Source organism: Denticeps clupeoides, unplaced genomic scaffold (assembly GCF_900700375.1).
Source record: "Denticeps clupeoides unplaced genomic scaffold, fDenClu1.1, whole genome shotgun sequence".
NCBI classification, from domain to species: domain Eukaryota; kingdom Metazoa; phylum Chordata; class Actinopteri; order Clupeiformes; family Denticipitidae; genus Denticeps; species Denticeps clupeoides.
The window spans coordinates 217023-236276 of NW_021630104.1; the positions used below are offsets into that span (position 1 = coordinate 217023).

General features: G+C 40.7%; 1 protein-coding gene across 1 annotated transcript in view; it reads right to left on the reverse strand.

Annotated features, from left to right (window-relative positions):
• The window catches only part of LOC114783601 (RNA polymerase II subunit A C-terminal domain phosphatase-like), a 32861-nt gene extending 15829 nt beyond the window's left edge, over positions 1–17032 (reverse strand). The window contains exon 1 of the mRNA XM_028969108.1: positions 16794–17032. Coding sequence (XP_028824941.1) covers positions 16794–17032 — 239 coding nt within the window. The remainder of the gene's footprint in view (positions 1–16793) is intronic.
• Between the last annotated feature and the right edge of the window lie 2222 nt (positions 17033–19254).

Below are 19254 nucleotides of genomic sequence, written 5' to 3' on the forward strand. Positions count from 1 at the left end.
GCAAGAAGCAAGGACTTGCTTAGAAATCAATCCGTACAATAGGTGTGGTTTATGACATCATTGCAGACTCTCAAGTCAGTGCAAAGAAGTCCAAAATTAGCAATATAAAAAGACCTGAAAAAAAAAACAGACTCAGCAAAGTGTGAGGACAGGCAAAAAGTCGATAATTACACACCATATGACTGGGTTCAAAAAACAGGCACCTTATACCACAACAACCTGAAAGTATAAAGAGCTCTATCAATATCATGCGAGCCTGGCACACCCTGTTATCAATTCCCGGCTAGGCACAGGGAAAGGTGTTCAGCTTCAGATCCCGTCCTGCACTGTAGTGATGGATTGCCATGGCAACAGCAACTGTACAGAACGACTGTTCGAGACACAGGAGGTGACTTCAGCAGGCCTGTCACTGGCAAGCCTAGATGGTTTTGAGACACCTATTGATCCGACAGAAGTGGATCCACATGTGGCGTTAAAAAAGCTGAGCAGCCTGTTTGCCTCCCTTACAGCCACTTAATTCAATGGGTTGGACTGTCTCTGCCGCCTTTGTGCACCGCATTCATGACACCCAGATAACATAACATGTCCTGTCTCTCACGTACTCAAATAGGATGGATCAAGCGTCTGTCTTCACCCATTTTAATGGTCCATCAGCCTCACTCTCACACAGACACGCACACAAAACAGAGCAAAAGGGAACGGGGGGGAATGCTGTAGAGAATGGCACATAAATTACCCCCTTCTTCTGGGAGCAATGCACCGATCATCTACTGACAGGTGAAGTGAATAACAATGGCACCCATCGAGCCATTAGTACGGCAGTAAGTGAGCGGTCCGCTTAAAAATATGGCAGACATGGGGGAAAAAAATGGACAAATGTAGGGAGTTGTAGAGCAGATTGCTGTAGAGCTGCAACAAACGACTACTTTGATAGACGAATAGACATCCTATATAATCGATTTGTCATTGGCAAATCAGATTATAAATTGGATTATTATAAAATGGCTCCTATTTAGCATAAGGTTGTTTCTTTTATGTGGCAAATAATAAAGTCAAGAAAGATACTTCACTCAAAATCACAGTTTATACATACCAAGGTACATCAGCATTTCAACATCTCAGGTCTGGGTTGCTCTATTCTAAGAGCAGATATTCCCAAAGCAGAGAATATTTGCTTGGATGGGGTGGATGTTGCAGGAATGAACAGAAATTAAATCTGCGCATTGTGACACATTGATGCACGACCAATAGAAACAAAAGCAATGATGTGGGTCCTCAAACCAAGACTGACAGGAGGATGATTATAGCAATTTAAGCATATCGTCTTACTGCGACACCATGAGGAAAGAGGTACGCAGGAGTGTCAGGAATGGCATGGCTTGGCATGAAGGAATGCAAACATTCCAACGACTTTCATGGAAACAGGGGTTTTTACTTATAACAAGAACATGGTAAGCAAGTCAAGGCGCAAGTACATACAAAGACCTGACGTTGACAAGACACAATGGGCTTACGTTTATACATATATAGATCAGCTGCACCTAAGTGGCACCATGGCGAATCGGGATTTGAACCGCCAACCTTCGAATTACAGGGCCGCTTCCTTAACCGCTAGGCCACCACTGCCCCAAATCAGGTTAGAGTGTAAACGCAGTCCCCCACTACCAGAAATTATGCAGCCATGGGCCCCTGTGGGAACAACCTGATTTCAGTATGGTGCGACCACAATTAAGGCAAATATTACGGAGCTTCATTCGTACAATGGTCATTAGCCATGATCCAATCTAGAACAGTTCATCTGGAAATATCCTCAATCAGGGCAAAAGTAAAGCAAAAGTAGCACAGAAAGAGCTGTGTTCTGATTGGAAAGACATAAAATTACAGCCTGAGAGAAGAACACTTCAGAACATTGGATTTTTCACGGTCCATCATTCCTGTTCAGGTATTAGAAAAAAAGGTTCATAAGAAAATGAAAACATCAAAATGAATTAACAAAACTTAAAAACGCAACAGATGAGTAGTCCAGATAAGTGAAATATTTATATGTGTTTGTGTGTGTGTCTTAATGTACCACACTTTGACATAACAATACAAAGTACCACACTTTGAGGACCAGGGTTAAAGATGCTATTAACCATACTTGTAAAGTGCATCCGGAAAGTATTCACAGCGCGTCACTTTTTCATGCTACAGCCTTATTCCAAAATGGTTTAAATTAATTTTTTTCATCAGAATTCTACACACAACACCCCCTAATAACATGAAAAAAGTTTACTTGAGGTTTTTGCAAATTTATAAAAATTGTGAATTCTTCCCACGAGCTGTATATCATTCTAATCAATTATTACATTATTTAGGCTTTAGTAAACTGGAAAAGAATAGAACATTTTCATTTGCATTATGAACAAACTGAAATGAAACACATTTAACTGCCAATTCTCAGAATTTGAAGTCTCTAACAAAGTAATTCATTTCACGCACTTCTGCAATAATGACATCACACTTAGGATATTCACAAACATTATACACATTCCAGCATGAGCCTCCAGCTTCAGTAAAAACCCTTCAGAGTGAGACTGAGGGAGCAACAATATTCTGCTCCAGTGAAGGGAGCGAAGCATAATTTAAAGCATTCTAAAATAGGCATGGGCAAATTGTACAAATCCTCAAACTCCTGAACTGGTGCACATCATAACAGGGTTTTGACAACAAGTCTCCTAATCATAACTGGGAGAGGGAAGAAGAAAGTAACAAAAAAACAAGTCTAGAAAGCTAGACTTGGGCGGAGCGGAGGGTGAGGAAAAGGTTCAATAACTCAACTATAGGCCTACTGACTAGGATTTTCCAAACTAAAAGATTGGTCTGCGTAATTATTTTAAATGGGGGAATAACCCAGACACTGTGGATGCATGAGACCATGCCTTTCTTGGTGCCGGTCCAAGGTCCAGGTTACTTTGACGGCATCTGGCATAAAAGTTTTTGTGGGGACAGCCCACAATGTGGCAACCCCTACAAATGGGTGACTTTGAAGAGGGGGAATATATGTCCCCTTAGGCTACTATAAAGACTGTCAGAAACACTATCTCTCAAAGCACAAAGAACTAACCCCCCTGAGTCCCACCAATCATCATTCAAGCAGACAGATGTCGCGCTAAAATCAGCAACCACCCACGGGAAGCCTTGCCGATGGATTGCTCCAAATGATCTCAGATCTGTTCAGCTTTGGTGTGACTGTGCAGAGGAACTCGTAATGGTTCCGCTGAGAGGAGATCCAGGTCAGCAGGCATGAAATCACAATGTCAACAATCATAATCACACAACAATAACCCCCACCAGAGCTGACTAAACTGGACCTCCAATATATTATTGTTACATTGTTTACATTACTGAAATAGAGTAAAAAAAAGAGTAGAGTAAAATAAAATGTTATGTAACAGCTTAGACTGTAATTTTAGGTCCATTCAGCAGAGCTGAGTGATAAACTCATAGTTGACAGGCATGGTTGTCTGTTTCTAAAAACTTTTACACACAGGAGCGGTAAAAGTTGGTGTCCACACGGAGATGCAAAGAATGGCCCGCACGCTGCACTACAATCACAAACATGTTATATCCGCATTTGAGGTTATAGGTCAGGTTGGATGTTGGGCTGATAAAAGCCATTTCCGTGTAGACACAAGGTTAGATGCCAAACACCCTTATCCAAACGCCCTTATCCAGAGCGACTTACAATCAGTAGTTACAGTCCCCCTGGAGACACTCAGGGTTAAGTATCTTGCTCAGGGACACAATGGTAGTAAGTGGGTTCATAGGCGAGAGTGTTACCCACTAGGCCACTACAACCCTAAATTTCCTGTTTTAGAGAAAAACGTTCTTGTGTGGATGGGACGTTCTTGTGTGGAGTTCATTTTAACATGTTTATGAAATAAGGTCGACATTTTCCATGATAAATTAGTTTTCTATCAGTACCAGAAAGTACACTGATGTGTTAGCACAGAACTTGACAAAACTTGACCAAAACTTTTTTAAATAGTTCAATTGAAATATTTTGACCTTTGGGTGAATCTTGCTGACCCTGCAGGAGATACATACCATGAAGTGTGACAACAATCTGGGGAACAGTTTACTCATGAAAGGTCAGGCTCTGAACAGAGACGTTCATCACTCTACACTTCTCTACCATGTGCATTTGTCAGTTCAAGCAAAGGCCATTTGCTGCTCTGACAGGTTCAGAACTTTCCCCTCACTCTTACATGCCATTATACATCACTGCAGGATCTTGTGACTGGCAGACTTGTGACTGATGTCTTTTAAATGCCCAGCCCTGCTATTATCTGTAAAAGTATAAGCGTACCAAAGCCTTTTTCTAAAAGAACAGATGTGGATAGAAACCTTTCAGAGAAAGGAGAACATAGGGAACATTTACGCATAAGCCTATATATTTGGAAAAATATAGCACCGACAGAATAAGACTGAAGGCCAACTGAACTAATTTAATAATTAAAATGGATAAATAATCAATACCATATCATTTCCTTAGTAAAGGCCTTTGTGTTCATTTTGTCGGCATTTGTGCACATTTTAGGAAAGTTGGCTTAGATAACGGAGCAGTACCACCGGAAAGGGTAGAGGCTGTTAAACCAACAGTGACTAGATTGCATTTCAAGAGAAATGATGGAACTTTATGAACTTTACACATTGAGAATTGTTCAGAGTTGAGTTGGTGCCTTTGCCTCTTTCTTAATAAACACATTATCAGCACATGATCTTCCACATGTATTGTCCATGGCAGTTTTTGAAATCTTGGACATTTGGCATTGTCTAAACAGCAACTGACAAACCGAAGTATGTGGAAGTGTTCGATATGTATGACGTTATATCCCTATATGAAGGGAGCATAAACTAGGCTTAACTTGACTTTTACCACATCTGTAAATTCTGTCTTTGTGACCCAGCTCTTCTTTTCCCTTCATATTTGCATTGAAGAAGATTTTTAAACAGCTCTTGTTCTGTCCATTTGTCTCTCTCTTGCTACAGTCTGATGGACGGATGTATGGTTGTGCATATTTCATAAAGGAGCAGGGAGGTGGAGGGCTTTCATTATCTGGACCTGTCCAAGACCTGTCCATCCAAACTGTGGCTTGAGCTTAATGACCCCAGTGCCACAGGAACCTTCTGGTTCTCCTCACTCGTCACACAACCTCCAATTTTCGGATTTAAAGTTGATTAAACAACCAAATTAATAACTGAAAAAGCCCATTTGAAATGACAGTGACTAATCAAAGTATTTTTATGACTATTTAAGACTATTCAAGATTAGCAAAAAAAAAAAGTTAAATGCTGTAATTACAACTACAAATATTTAACAAATTTCACTTCAGAAACTTTAAGCATTATTAAATAAAGCCTGTTGCAGCAATTCAATATTCTTTTAATTCAAATACATTTGGTCACTAAAACACTACAGCAGTCTTTAACCAAGATTGGTTAGGGTTCTCACACTCTATTGTCATCAGACAAGACCACACACCAAAAACACAACACCACAAGATTTACGAGTAAAGGCGAGGAAACGGGGGAGATTTCTTCTGGAAAAATCCTCATCCGTAATGAAAGAGTGGCGAGAAGGCCACCAGCTGCCACAGACCACATGGTCATTAGCCTCATAAAAACACACGCACGCGGCAGCCTGGGTCCAACAAGATTGGGTAAATAGGCGGACCGTTCCGGAAGGTGGGCAGACCATTCGTTTAGGCCGCCTCAGTTCTAGGCCTCTTTAGCATCTGCACTGTATAGCTTCTATGTTGATCAGCTCTAGGATTTGTTTGGCGTGGTGTGTGTGTTTCATTGTGTGTGATTGTGTTCAAAGAAAAGAAAAAAAAAAAAGATTCATTCATCGCTCGGTTGGGTTTACATTTCATGCTCACTGAATGATTTACTCAGTAGTGAGAACTCAGAGGCTGTAACCTGGCATAGTGCGTGACTAGTACACACTTAACACACTTAATTGATTCCAGTCTCGCATTCTCAGAAAGACAGGAAAAGCGTATTGTAAGAGACTGGGGGTCCTTACTAGGAATCGAGGGATAAAAAAAGAAAAATAAAATTGACTGTTTATTGAGTACGCTTGCACTGTTGCGTTGCCTGGTGGTTCAACAGCCCTCATCAACAAGTCAGCATCCATGAGTGGTGTAACAGCTTTGGTAAAGTTGGCTTGTACAGCTGTAATACTTGGATCATCCTTAGGATCCGGCTCCCTCTGAGTCCCTCAGTAAAGTGATCCGGGGGCGCGAGTCACTTGAGTCAGTGTTGCCAAATCGACAGCTGTGAGTCCAGAAAGTAAAATGCCTTGTGACGCTCATTTGAGCGATTTGAATTCGGGTGCATGTTTTCAGCTGTGAAGGAAGCTAACTGACTCGGGTTAGTAGCGCTAACTCCAATCCTTGAGTGATTCTGATTAAGATGGTGCAAAAAAAAAAAAAAAAAAAAAAAAAAAAAAGGTTATGCAACTTATGGTCGTAATTGATGATTTAATGATTAGAAGATGTATTTATGTAAATGAATTTACAATTTACACATGGTGTAGTTAGGACTCGGTTCAGTGGAGACCTCAGATTCGTGACTCACGAGTTAGTTAATCCGGGTGATTAGGGTCATGACACAGCACTACCACGTTGTTGCTAGGAATAAACGCCACTGTCAAGAGTTAACGTGATGCACATAACTGAACATTACCAGATACTGTGATACTGTGCATATAATGGTGTACCAATTTTTCTATTAAAAATCATAATTTGAGAATAATCACTGTACTATTTTCAATTGTCAAAATCTTAAACTCCTCATATGTAAAAAAAATACAACGTGCAAGTCAAAATGTTCATTTGCATTCAGTATTGGGCCCTACATTGTGGACAGTAATTTCAGTTTTGGGATCTACTTGCATAATTGGTCTCATGGTCCAAAACGAAGCTATTGACCAAGGATTTGACTCGTCTTGCACAGCGTGTCTCAATGTTTTACCAAATACAGAATCAAGACAGAACGTCCCTTCTCCAAACATGAACTCCTGTCTCACTCTCACATATCCACTCCACACTCATTGCCGGCCGCCCAGGCTGTGTACAAGTGTGTGTGTGTGTGTGTGTGTGTACAAGTGTGTGTATGTGTGTGTGTGTGTGTGTGGGTGCGTGTGTACAGTACACACAGGAGCAATCTGTCAGTTCATGACAGCAGGACATGGTGTTCAGGAAGACACTTCATTAGCTCTGCATGGAGACATAAAATATGAACCCTGTCAATTACTTACCAGAACACACACACACACCCCCTCGAGCCGTTACTTGCACAAACACACACTTTTGATACAATTATCTGCACCCGTGGCAGCCCTCATTCAATCCTTTACTCCTAAAAGTGCTTATGTATTACACACACATATTAATCTACGAGCATCCCCAGTAGATGTATTAACATCAATCTCTTTCTCAGACACACTTACACACGTAGACTCCAGCCCCCCCCCACCCCCCCGTATTGATTACCGCTCTCTCCTGGCTCTCGTTTTATATTACAACTGGCTTTTTCTCAAAGGGTGAATGAGGGAAGGGAGGGAGGAAGTCTACGGAAAATGAGAGCGAGGTGGGGGAGACAAGACAGTGAAGATCCTCTGGATGTGAAGGGGACGGGTGGAGGAAAAAAAAAAAAAAAAAAACCCAACAGGGAAAACCATTCTGCCTTCATGTGACCAGGGATAGTAAAATTCATGCAGTTGTCTTCATGCAGCCCAACAGATAACACCGTGCTCAGGCATGTATGTACACACACACACACACACACACACACACACACACACATCTCACACAGTCACCTTGTGAGTCCTAAGACATGACGGTTGACTGTGACAGTTGACCATGACTCAAGAGTTTCTAAAACTTTCACTCGCTCCCCTTTTCACTCAGAGGCTTGTCTAACAACTAGACCCTACAACAAACCATCCCACGTATAACACCGAGCCAACCAACATTAACATGCTCATACATAAACATACAGAGAGAAAACGTGTCGATGTGCAATTTAACAGGATAACTCCTGCTGCCGGGCAGAACAGAGCACCCTGAACCCTGCAGCCGCCCATCTGTGGCTGAGAGGAATGGCGGAGGCAGCGCCGAGGAACGTTAATGGAATGAATAGACAAGTGTAATTACTGCATAAATGTCAGCATGATGGGAAAATGGCTTGTTCTGCTTGCTTCAGATGCAAAAAGATGGGGAGTGAGTATATGAGGGCAAAATAAATGTGTTTGTTTGAAATTATTCGAAAATATGAGACGAGACTATTATGAAACTCTTTTTGGAAACTGTGCAGATTTTCCCCGCAGATCTTATAATGGACTTGGTGACAAGCCACCATGAAAAATCTATGAAATTTGGCAAACAAACCCACAATCATGAAATTTAGCTGACTTTGAAAATAATTATGATTAACGATGTCTTTTGTCTATTTAGTGTTTTAGAATAAGTCTAATCGGCTTTGACTTTTCAGTTTTAGCAACAAATGGTTACTATTGAAGAGCTGTACAGGTCCCCCATCTTCCAATTTATCAGACTGTTCTTTCTCATCTAGATTAACAACAAAATGCGCTCACTGTGTTGTAGTGGTGTTTGGCATTGATACTAACTTACCCATACTGCCCTATTCATGTAGTCACGCTGCGCAAAACAAAAAGATGTCACTGTATGGTCAAAATATATATTTTTTTACACTTCTCTGTTTATAGAAATTAACAGGAACAATTAATATCAAATATGCAAAGAACAAGTGATGGTCCGCTGAAGTTCCCAGGTGATTATGTTACAATTATGACAGGCCTAGCTATGATCGATTTCAAGTTGAGGATATGTAATCGAGGTGACAACCAAAGGGGACATAGGATAATGACGTACCAGTGAAAGGACTTGGATGTTAAATTACATAGGTTACAGTACACTCAATTCCAGACTTGGCTGGCGCTGTTCTCAAGGGAATTTGGTAATTATACATGAATCATTTATTGCCACTGCACTCATTACAAAAGCTTTATGACAGACTTGCTCAGGCTGCACTCAGAAAAGTTTCCAGCTACCTCCCCGCAAGAACTTGATGAGGGCACTCAACACCACTGTGACCAAAGCAAGGCCATAAGAGAGTGTTGGAGTGGTAGATGATTGCAATCATAAGAAAGGAGGATGAGGAGGAAGAGTGGAACGGAGGCAGGGGAGTGAGGACAGGATTTAAGGACACTCAATTTCTCAATCCACCTAAAAAGTTCTCTTCTCATGGACGATGAAATAGAAAATCTGAAATCTTTCAGGAACCGCAGTTCTAGGAAGACACTGTATTGGCACCTTCCCCAAAGCTTTTGACATTTTCGATGTCATTTGCCATCCAGACACCTACACAGTACCCCCCCCCCACCCCCCCCGCTAAAGAGACAAGTGGCAAGCATTATATATGAAGTGGTGTGGCATTGGGCCTAATGAGAAATGCCACTCATTGGCACTGTCATTAAATAAGAGCTGGCGGCTGATCCATTATATAACAACAGGACAACCGTTACAACTGTTATGGTACCTTCATGGTGCATCCTGCCAGTCCCCCCACTGTTTATAACATTGTTTAAGTGGAACACCATGCTTGTGTACTTTGTATTTCACATATCAATTTATATTGTCATTTGTATCGTTTTTTTTTTTTAATGCTGCTAAAGTGACAAAGTTCACCCAGACAGTACTGATTAAGTCTAGAGTCGTATTACATTTATTAAGTATAATTAATTAATGAATACAAAAACAAAAATTCATGGTTCTATATTTTTTGGAGGGCCACAGTCACCATGAATAAGTAGCTCAATTGACTTCCACTTCATTACCCTCTAATGCAAAAAAAACAAAAGCACATAATATTTCCATAACCACTTCCTGGCACTTTGCACACTCTCACAGAGGCTTTCCAGAGGCGGACCAGAACCAATCAGACGGCTAAAAATACTGGTTATTTTGATTCAAATCTTCACACATGCAAATTTTACCACAGGACTCCTGTATCTCCATTCAGCTGTGAGGACAAACAACCTTCCTAATACCACACATGAAAGAGTGATCTATCACAAGCAGAGTCCACCATCTCAGTCCATAAAGCTGAGGCAGAAAGATAGCAGAATCCACTACAACACAGAAAAACCAACAATCGAACGAATTTCACCGCCTTTTGTCTCACACTATATCTAATATCTACTTAATTATCTACTTTCAGCAGGGGCACTGCAGAGATTTTATTTACACACACACACACACACACACACACACACACATACTCGTGGTGGGCCGTTATCGGCATTAACATGCTGTGTTAACGTGAGACTCTTTATCGGGCGATAATCTATTCATGAAGTTGTGTTGGGAGCTGGGTCTATACTACGCAAGATATTGTGCCGGAGTTAAATGGTTACACTAGATTTATAAGAATATTTCTTCGTTCTTGTGTCTTTTATTTTCTTATTTCCTAAAGACTTTTATTTTGTTTTTGAGACCCGGTTCAGGTCTCTTGGACACATGGCGTGAGTTGTGAGAGGTGCGTGGGGTTTGTGTGCAAAAAGTTATTTCTTTCATTTTAATTTATGTACATATTAGGAATATTTTGCATGTGTGCTATTTTGTGAATATTTTTTTTCTGTTCTTTTAATACTGTATATTGTAGAGAGAGGTGCAGAAAGACGCGATGTTCTGACGCGACCTTACTTTTTGTACAGGAATGCAGTATTGTAAATTGTGAATGCTTTATGTTAATGTTCAGTTATCTTGGACACATGGCGTGAGTAGAGAGGTGCAGAAAGACACGATGTGTGACGCGATGTTCTTACGCGATCTTGCTTTTTGTACAGAATACACTTTGCACAGAAAATCTCTTGGGTGTCAGCTCATCATTTGTGGTTCAAGAAACAAAATCAAAAAGTTACACAACGCAGAAGAAGAACCGCTACACTATGATGACTTTCACCTTGATATTTTAGTGTGGATGTATACCTAGCCGAATTGCACTGTAGGGGGCGAGAACGAGTCTTCGAACTGTGAAATTACCACATCAAACGTAACGTGGTAACATGGATGCAGCTATTTAACTGAATAAACAGTTGGTAAACACAAGTACATCTTATTGAACATAATTTATTTTCATCACCAATTTTCATAGTAGAACAGCTTTCTCAAGCAGTTTGTGATGCATTTTGGAAACAGGAGATGAGCCCCTGGTCTAATGCGCCACCTGGCTGGAGAAACCCGTTCTCAAAGACTTACTTTTAGTCATTATTTGGGTAGCACACATATTCTGAATGCCTTTGGCAGAATTCAAATGAGACATTTTAATCTAGATTAATCTAGATAAATGTAGATAAATGTAGATGAATCTAAAATATAGATTAATTTAGATTACTCTAGATTAATTCCAAGATTACAGTGATATTAATCTAGATTAAGAAAATTATCTATGCCCACCTCTAATATATACATATATATCGACAGAGTTTGTAAATTTGTATTGTGTATTATTATTATTATTATACATTTTTTTATCAATTTATTTATTTGTTTCTTTATAAATATATAAACAGGATCGTTTATATACACAAATATATAAACGATCCTGTGTTTGTTTTATCTCCCCTTGTAGTAGTCTTGTTGTCAAGACCGCCTAAACAGACCAAGACATTGCTGAGACCGGGTGGTATCAAGGCCAAAACCAAGAGACACAAAGGCGAGACCAAAACCAAAAACACCGTACTCAAATAAACTGTAGAGAGATAGAGGAAAAAAAAAAAAAAAAAAAAGTGTTGCTGTAAAGCATCGTTACTTGGTAAATCTAATTCATGCTATCTTTTCAGTAATATTGTCTGTCACACACACACACACAAACACACACACACACACACGGCACATTGATTCATATGACAAGTAAAAACCTTTTTGCTGTGTGTATTAATGGCTGTGTATCAATGGCTTCTCACGATAAAAAATGTCAGAATTTCTACAAAACAAGCAGTGACCCCAGAGTTATTTTACAGAAGCGTTAGAAATTTTGCATATTTTTTTCCATGTCATGATACTTAGTCCATAGTAGTGATGTAACAAAATATCTCCCCCTGAACAAACAACGATGCATGCATGCACGACATTCTGTGTCAGATTTAGGAGTTTCGTCATAGTTTGACAAGAAACGTAGAGCTGGTCAACAATCTTGTAATTAGTTATCTTGCCTGGTGAAGAGAGTTGCCGACTTTCAAGACCACAAAAAATGGGCTCCAGAAATAGTGTCGAGTACCATCCTTAGAAATTGAATTGTAAATCTCAGTATGGTGATGAGCCTACTACTAAATCCCTGAAATTTTACGTTTGAAGGCAAATGTTTTTGGTTACTCAAATGGGGGTTTAAGGTAAGACGTTTAAATTTAAGGATTAAAATGTTACATTTATTTTAACTATTTAGCTACCCCCTCTAAGCATCACATGGTTTAAGTTTCAACATAGAGACTGTTTATATAGTTTCTCTGTTCTCCCAAGGTTAATGCTAAATTAGCCTTGCTAATTTCTGCATTCAGTCTGCTGTGGACACCTTCATGGAGCAATCCAATGTCCCCGAGCAGAGAATCGAAGAAAAGGGACAACGAGGTCGTTTCCATGGAGCCGGCAGCCAATGCGGTGAATCTTTTACATCTTGTAGCTCACGCAGGAAATGGATACAGAAATGCAGGAGCTAAGACTGGTTCAGGTAGTGGACGAGACAAGTACAACAGACCAGGGGTAAGGCAGTTAAAAACAGCCCATTGGGTTTTGCACTTTTGTTGAATCACCGCGAATCGTATTTTTTTTTGCTGCAATTTTGACGTATCGCAGCACTTTCTACATTTTGAATCACTCAAACGTAATCAGTTTTACGTCCATGTTACCGAACATGCAGACATGTGCGACAGGAATGCTGCTCGTTTACCCAAAAGTGTAAATGCAAGTGTTCTGCATGAAAGTGGGGGTAAACTGTAGTTGCGTGTCCCTTTTCCTTATAATGGCTGCTGACGTTGATGTGCCGGTGTGGAAAGGGACAACACGTAGCTTTCACTGGCAAAACGCATGGTGCAGAACACGGACAGTCTAGTTCCAACATCTGAACTCAAGTTTGAGGGTCATAACACTCACACCTATTTATACCAGGTCTGGCCAGTGACGCCAACGCCACTCTCGTGCTTCCTGTTACACTGTGTGGTACGGCATGCAACATTGTGGTGGCACCCAAACAAAAGTAGTCAATGGAAAAACATTTTTCTACCGTGCAGACGTGGGCGAAAAGCCGAGGCAAATCACCCTGACAATCTCACGTGCTTTAGCAGTAACCTTCCCCAGAGAAAGAAAAAAGTTTAGTCCCAACTATTCACAAAGTTGCCATAAATGTAGCCATTTTAGATCGCAACAAAGGCTTCCAAACAAGTAGGTGACTTGTCCTTTATCTTCTGTCAGTTCATTGGACCGGGACTGCCCCGGAAAAATGCATAGGAAAAGTGCAATTACATTACTGCAACAGACAAGATTAGTCCTATAAAACATCACCAATAGCAACAACACAAAAGCTTGAACCTTAACTCCTAGATTGAAAATCACCACTAGAAGGACAGACTATCAAAACTAAATAAAAGTAGAACCCCAGTAAACTGTATTTAACATGCCTGTTATCTAATATCATCAAGTGAAATGAAATACTTCGTATTGATCGTTTTCCCCATCAACCATTCCTAGACAGGACTATTAAACTGTCCAGTGATAAACAGTGGCAGCACATCATGTCATGTGTACTCAGCTTCATGCTTCACCCACATCCTAAAGTGGCTTTAATGGTCTGACGAGTCTCAAAATGCTCTCTGCTCCCGGCTGAATGCCGGAAAGAGCCCCAGCTTTCGCAGGCTCACACTATTTTCAGAAACAGCCGCCACTGGCTACAACACTGAAACACCAACCTGAGAACTTTCCAGCCTAAGAGGCTTTGTGCGGCTCTTGTTCTTCAGATAACTGCCAAGAACTGACTGGTGTTTGGTGGAAAAGCAAAGATCTTTTTTTGACAACTGGCTTTGGGAGGCCCGAGAGTACTATGGGGAGGCACAAGTGGGGCTTACACTGCAGATTTGGGTGTGTAATGTAATACATTCTTATGTTGAAACCAGCCGACAAGACAGGTGGGTAATATGCTGCACCGAATGAGAAAAGAAAAAAAAAAAAAAAAAAAGAGAGAGAGAACAAGAAGGTGGATTTGTGAATATGAAGCAGATAAACATGCAAGAATGTGAGTGCGTGAAGGAGATAGCAGACAGAGATAGAAGTAGCAATTTCATTTGCATCGCTATCGGCGAGCTTTAGGCAGCCGGATGAAGGGGCAGAAATGCTCTGTGTGAACATGTCATGGAGAAAGATGTTGGACAGAGACGATCGTACAACAAGATCTGCTACATAAGCTTTGCTGTAAAGCAGACTCTGCATGTCACAAACATCCCAGCAGGTTTTCATTTCAATCTACGTCTCATTCATACAGCATCTGCCGGCTTTAACAGACAGTGGTCAGAGGTTTGTGTGCGTGTGTCCAAAGCATTGGATTTGAGATGACAAAACCAGACTTATTCCCATACAATGGTCTGTGCTTTAGAGACAATGTAAACAAGAAGGACAACTATTGAGATCTGAAATATTTTTTTAAAAATCAAAATCAGAAGAATACAGCAATTCTGAACAAGCCCTTAAGCACTTCTAAAGTGAAAGTGAAGTGATGATTGTCATGGTACAGCACACGGTGCACACAGTGAAATTTGTCCTCTGCTTTTAACCCATCACCCTCGGTGAGCAGTGGGCAGCCATGACAGGGGACGGTGCTTTGCTCGGTGGCACCTCAGTGGCACCTTGGCAGATCGGGATTCAAACCGGCAACCTTCTGATTACGGGGCCGCTTAACTGCTAGGCCACCACCGCCCCACTTATATAAAATATGTTGCATCATCTCCTCGGGATGCTGCATTCAGAGCATAGAAATCCAGAGCTTAATTTTCTCCAACATCTAAACTCAAGTTTGAAGTCAGGGCCGGCGACTCGTCACAAAAAAAACACTCACACCCTCTTCTCGGGAACTATTTACACTAGACGGCCACTGACGCCAACGCCACTCTCACACTTCCCGCTACACTGTTTTGTACCGAGTGCAACGTTGTGGAGGAACACAAACTTAAAAATGTCTATGTAGTCAATGGAAAAACCTTTTTCTACCGCAAAGAGTTGCGGACGTGGGCGACCAGCCGAGGCAAATCATCCTGACCGAGTCTCACTTATTTCAGCAGTTTCACAGCAACCATCCCCAGAAAAAAAAAAACACAGCAACTTTTCACTAAAGTTGCCGCATATTCAAGATCTCAACAAATCACAAAAAAATATTCAGCTTCAGAAAAGAAGGGAGTGCAATACTTCCAGTTTGTTTTCTGCCCTGATTAAACAATGATTGCATGGGAGGAGGTGAGTGTGAGCGACAGAAGTAAGAACGAGGTGGGGGCGCACACACAAAAACGCACACTTTCAGCCCACAGCCATATATGCGGTAAAATTTACATCCACGTGTCCAAACAAATTGGGACATTGTGCAAACTGAATGCAATGACATGGAAATATCATAACCCCCTACTTTATTCATAAAAGAACATTAAATGGTGAAAGTGAGACATTTGGCTATTTCAATATTGGCTCATGACAGAAAAGTCTCAGAAAATTTGGGACTATAAGAGGAGGACAATGGATGCCCGTGACCATTAAGCCGTTAGAAATATTTCCAGAAACATTTCCACATTTCGCTGTTCCATCCATGTAGATGTATGTTAAAACAATTTAATTCAAAGAAGAAGTCATCTTGTAACATGATCCAGAAGTGACTATGTCTCTTCTGTGCCAAAACGCATTTAAAATGGACTATGGCTAAGTGTAAAACTGTTTTGTGGCCAGACAAATCGAATTTTGAAATTTCTTCGGGAAACCAGGGACACGGTGTCATCAGGACAACAACCCAGCATGATAACAGCGCTTAGTTCAGTATGGGCGCTTGCATATCTGGAAAGGCACAACCAATGCTGAAAGGTATTTCCAGGTTCTAGAGCATCATATGCTCCCCACCCTGACCTTGTATTTTCCAACACGACACTGCCAAGCTACATACTGGCTTTGTAGAAGGGTCCAGGTCCAGAACTGTCCCCTCAGAAATCCAGATCTTTCACACATTGAGAGAGGACACAGTATACGACACTCCTCGCCCTATGGGGCTTTGACTTATTGCCACAGAATGGAACGATGAGGCTTCATGGGACGATAACGAACATGAGAGACGGAAAAACAAGTATTATTATTATTATGGAGTATTATTTCCTTGACCATGAAAAATGAGGTTAAAAAATGACTCGTAATACGCGGAAAGCATGTTGATGCTGTCATGTTGGTCGGCATTAATATCGGGTTTGGGCTTTTAAAAAGCTGTACTTGTCGGACTCGGGTCAATACAGAAATATCTGGACCACGGCCAATCAGAGGCGGGCTCTGATTGGTTTAAAATACGACAAAAACCTAATATGTGTTTGTTGGATATACAGAAAATTGAGAAGAGGGAGAGAGTGAGATAGGAAGAATAAGTGTGGTATTAAAGAGTAATATTGCCAGCATCCATCTCGCCCCTGATGACATCACGGATCTGAGCCTCACCTCAACAGGCCGCCTGTGCTGCTGGAGGGCGTCTGGCTGGTCTCCTCGACGACAGCCTTCAGGCTTGGCTGGAGATCCTGTGCGGCGCTCTGCCTGCTGGTCTGTGGTGGCTCTTCCCCTTCTTCCATCCTCTCCTCCGATCCTTGTCCCTCGCTCTCATTATCGCTCTCCTCACCCAAGATGTCGTCCACCTGGTAGAAGAGGAAAGGTGAGGAGTGAAGTTCCACACAGAAGCACATGTTGTGTTACATCCACACATCACCTTCACGAGGATGATGTTTTATTCATTCTCAGGTGACACATCATACATAAACCTGAGATGCTACAAACTAATTCATATGTTGCATACCATGAACCAAGCCGCACAGCACCCAAAATAACACTGACACACAAAACACACCATGCCATGCAACCCCCCCCTCAATCTAGAACAGGGTTCTTCAAATCTACACCCAGGTCTTGTTTTCAGTTCTACCAGGTAGTTACTGATTCTGGTTTAGGCAGCACAGCTACGTGTCTTGAAATATTTAGAGAAGTTACTAGTATGAGATAAGAGTAAATAAATTAATATGCAAATAAACTGTAATTCTTTATAAATTACCCAGGTAAAAAAAAAAAAAAAAATCAAGCCCAGTTCTGAAGTTCTGAAAACATGGAGAAGATTAATACACACCTGAGACATTGGGTTGGTACGACTGGATTAACTTGTTATAAAATGTAAGGCTGGACGATTAATCCATTTTTAATTTTGATTAAAATTCTGGCTTCCAACAACTATAAAAATAGCAAGAGAGATTTTCCCTTGGTCTTATGTCGCAAAATCATTTTTAATTACATTTAAAGAAAATTGTCAAATTGCAAAAAGTTCAATAATCCAAAACAACTCATTTAAATTGACCCAAATAATCACGACTAAATCGATTGATGGCATTCAAACATCTATGACCCCAAAACCCTTTCAGCAAGTTGGCTTTGATAAAGAAAGAGAGAGAGAGAGAGAGCGCAAGAGAGAACCCCAGTGTATGTGCGTTAATAAGCTCTATGTGACATTAGCCCAAAGGCCTTTACTTAACCGTTTACACGGGCCGCCGGTCTGGGCGACATGTGGCGACAGCAGTTAACACACCATGAAGCCAAATGATCTGTCGCCACTTCGGATCTGGATTACCCTCTGCAGTAAGTTTAATTACGTTCTTCTCCTCTGGGGATCCCAATAAGACATCATTTTCTCCCGTTCGGCACTGCGGAAATGTACTTCAGTGCACATTTATACGAGTGAGAGTTACTTTTCTATAAATACCAGGAGTTAATTGTCTGAGCTTGCACTCGTGTTCAGATACTTCAACAAAACAAAGAAGTAGAAAGTCGGTCAATTAAAAGTAAATGTCTGGAGAAAGAGGAACATAATCAAGGAGAAGAGAGCATGTCTGAAAATTCCCCAAGTATTCCTACATGCGCCAGTGGTAAAGCATTAACTGGATGGAAACTACACTTTTCTTATAGACTGTAAAGTGCAAAAAAGCCCACAGGACCCTGGAGTCATTATAAACATAGGCTTAAGTTGACCTCTTCACAACTTTATCTAATGCCTGGAATAAACTAAATGATGGTCAATATTATATATAATATATATTATATAATTAAATATTATAATATGAAATATTACACTATATAAGCTGCTATAATGCCTATGAAGCAGAAGTTCAAAATCCCACTTACTACCATTGTGTTCCTCAGCAAGACACTTAACCCTTAGTGTCTCCAGGGCAACGTTCCCTGTAACTACTGATTGTAAGTCATTCTGCAGAAAGGCATCTGATAAGTGCCATAAATGTAAATGTAGTCAACAACAACCCTACATTAAATGAAGATTTGGCAAAACATATGGCTCGAAACCCGTAAGAAATACCAGTACAAGAATTTTTTATTTTTTTTTTTGCAGTTCACATAGTCCTTCTTCTGTTGCCTCTTCAAAAAAAAGTTTCACACACAAAGAATAACGTGAGTTAAAAAGAGCTTGATCAATCCTGTTTTTTTTTGCATGCTGGTGCCCTTTTTTGTTCTTCTCGACGCAGTGTTATCAAACCCAGTTGTTGAGAGCACGTTTTTCGGTTTATTTAACACAGCTTCTCTACTTCTTACCACCAAGTTCTTGAGTTGAATCAGGTATGGTGGAAAGATCCAAGCTGTATGGTGCTCTCCAGGACCAGTGTTGGTGACCTCTGTTCTATACTGACTTGCATTGTAAACTACGACTCATAAGAGTCTGTAATCATCTTATAGAGCCAGGCTGAAGAAGGCTTAAGTCTGCACTAATGCACTAAATAACTTGAGCTATTCAATTTTGGTCATTTAAAAATATATATACACATCATTTTGATTCTTGTGGCCCATTTTGTACTTTTTCCTCAAAGACTCTCTCAAAATGTATTATTACCTTTATATACACACACACACACAC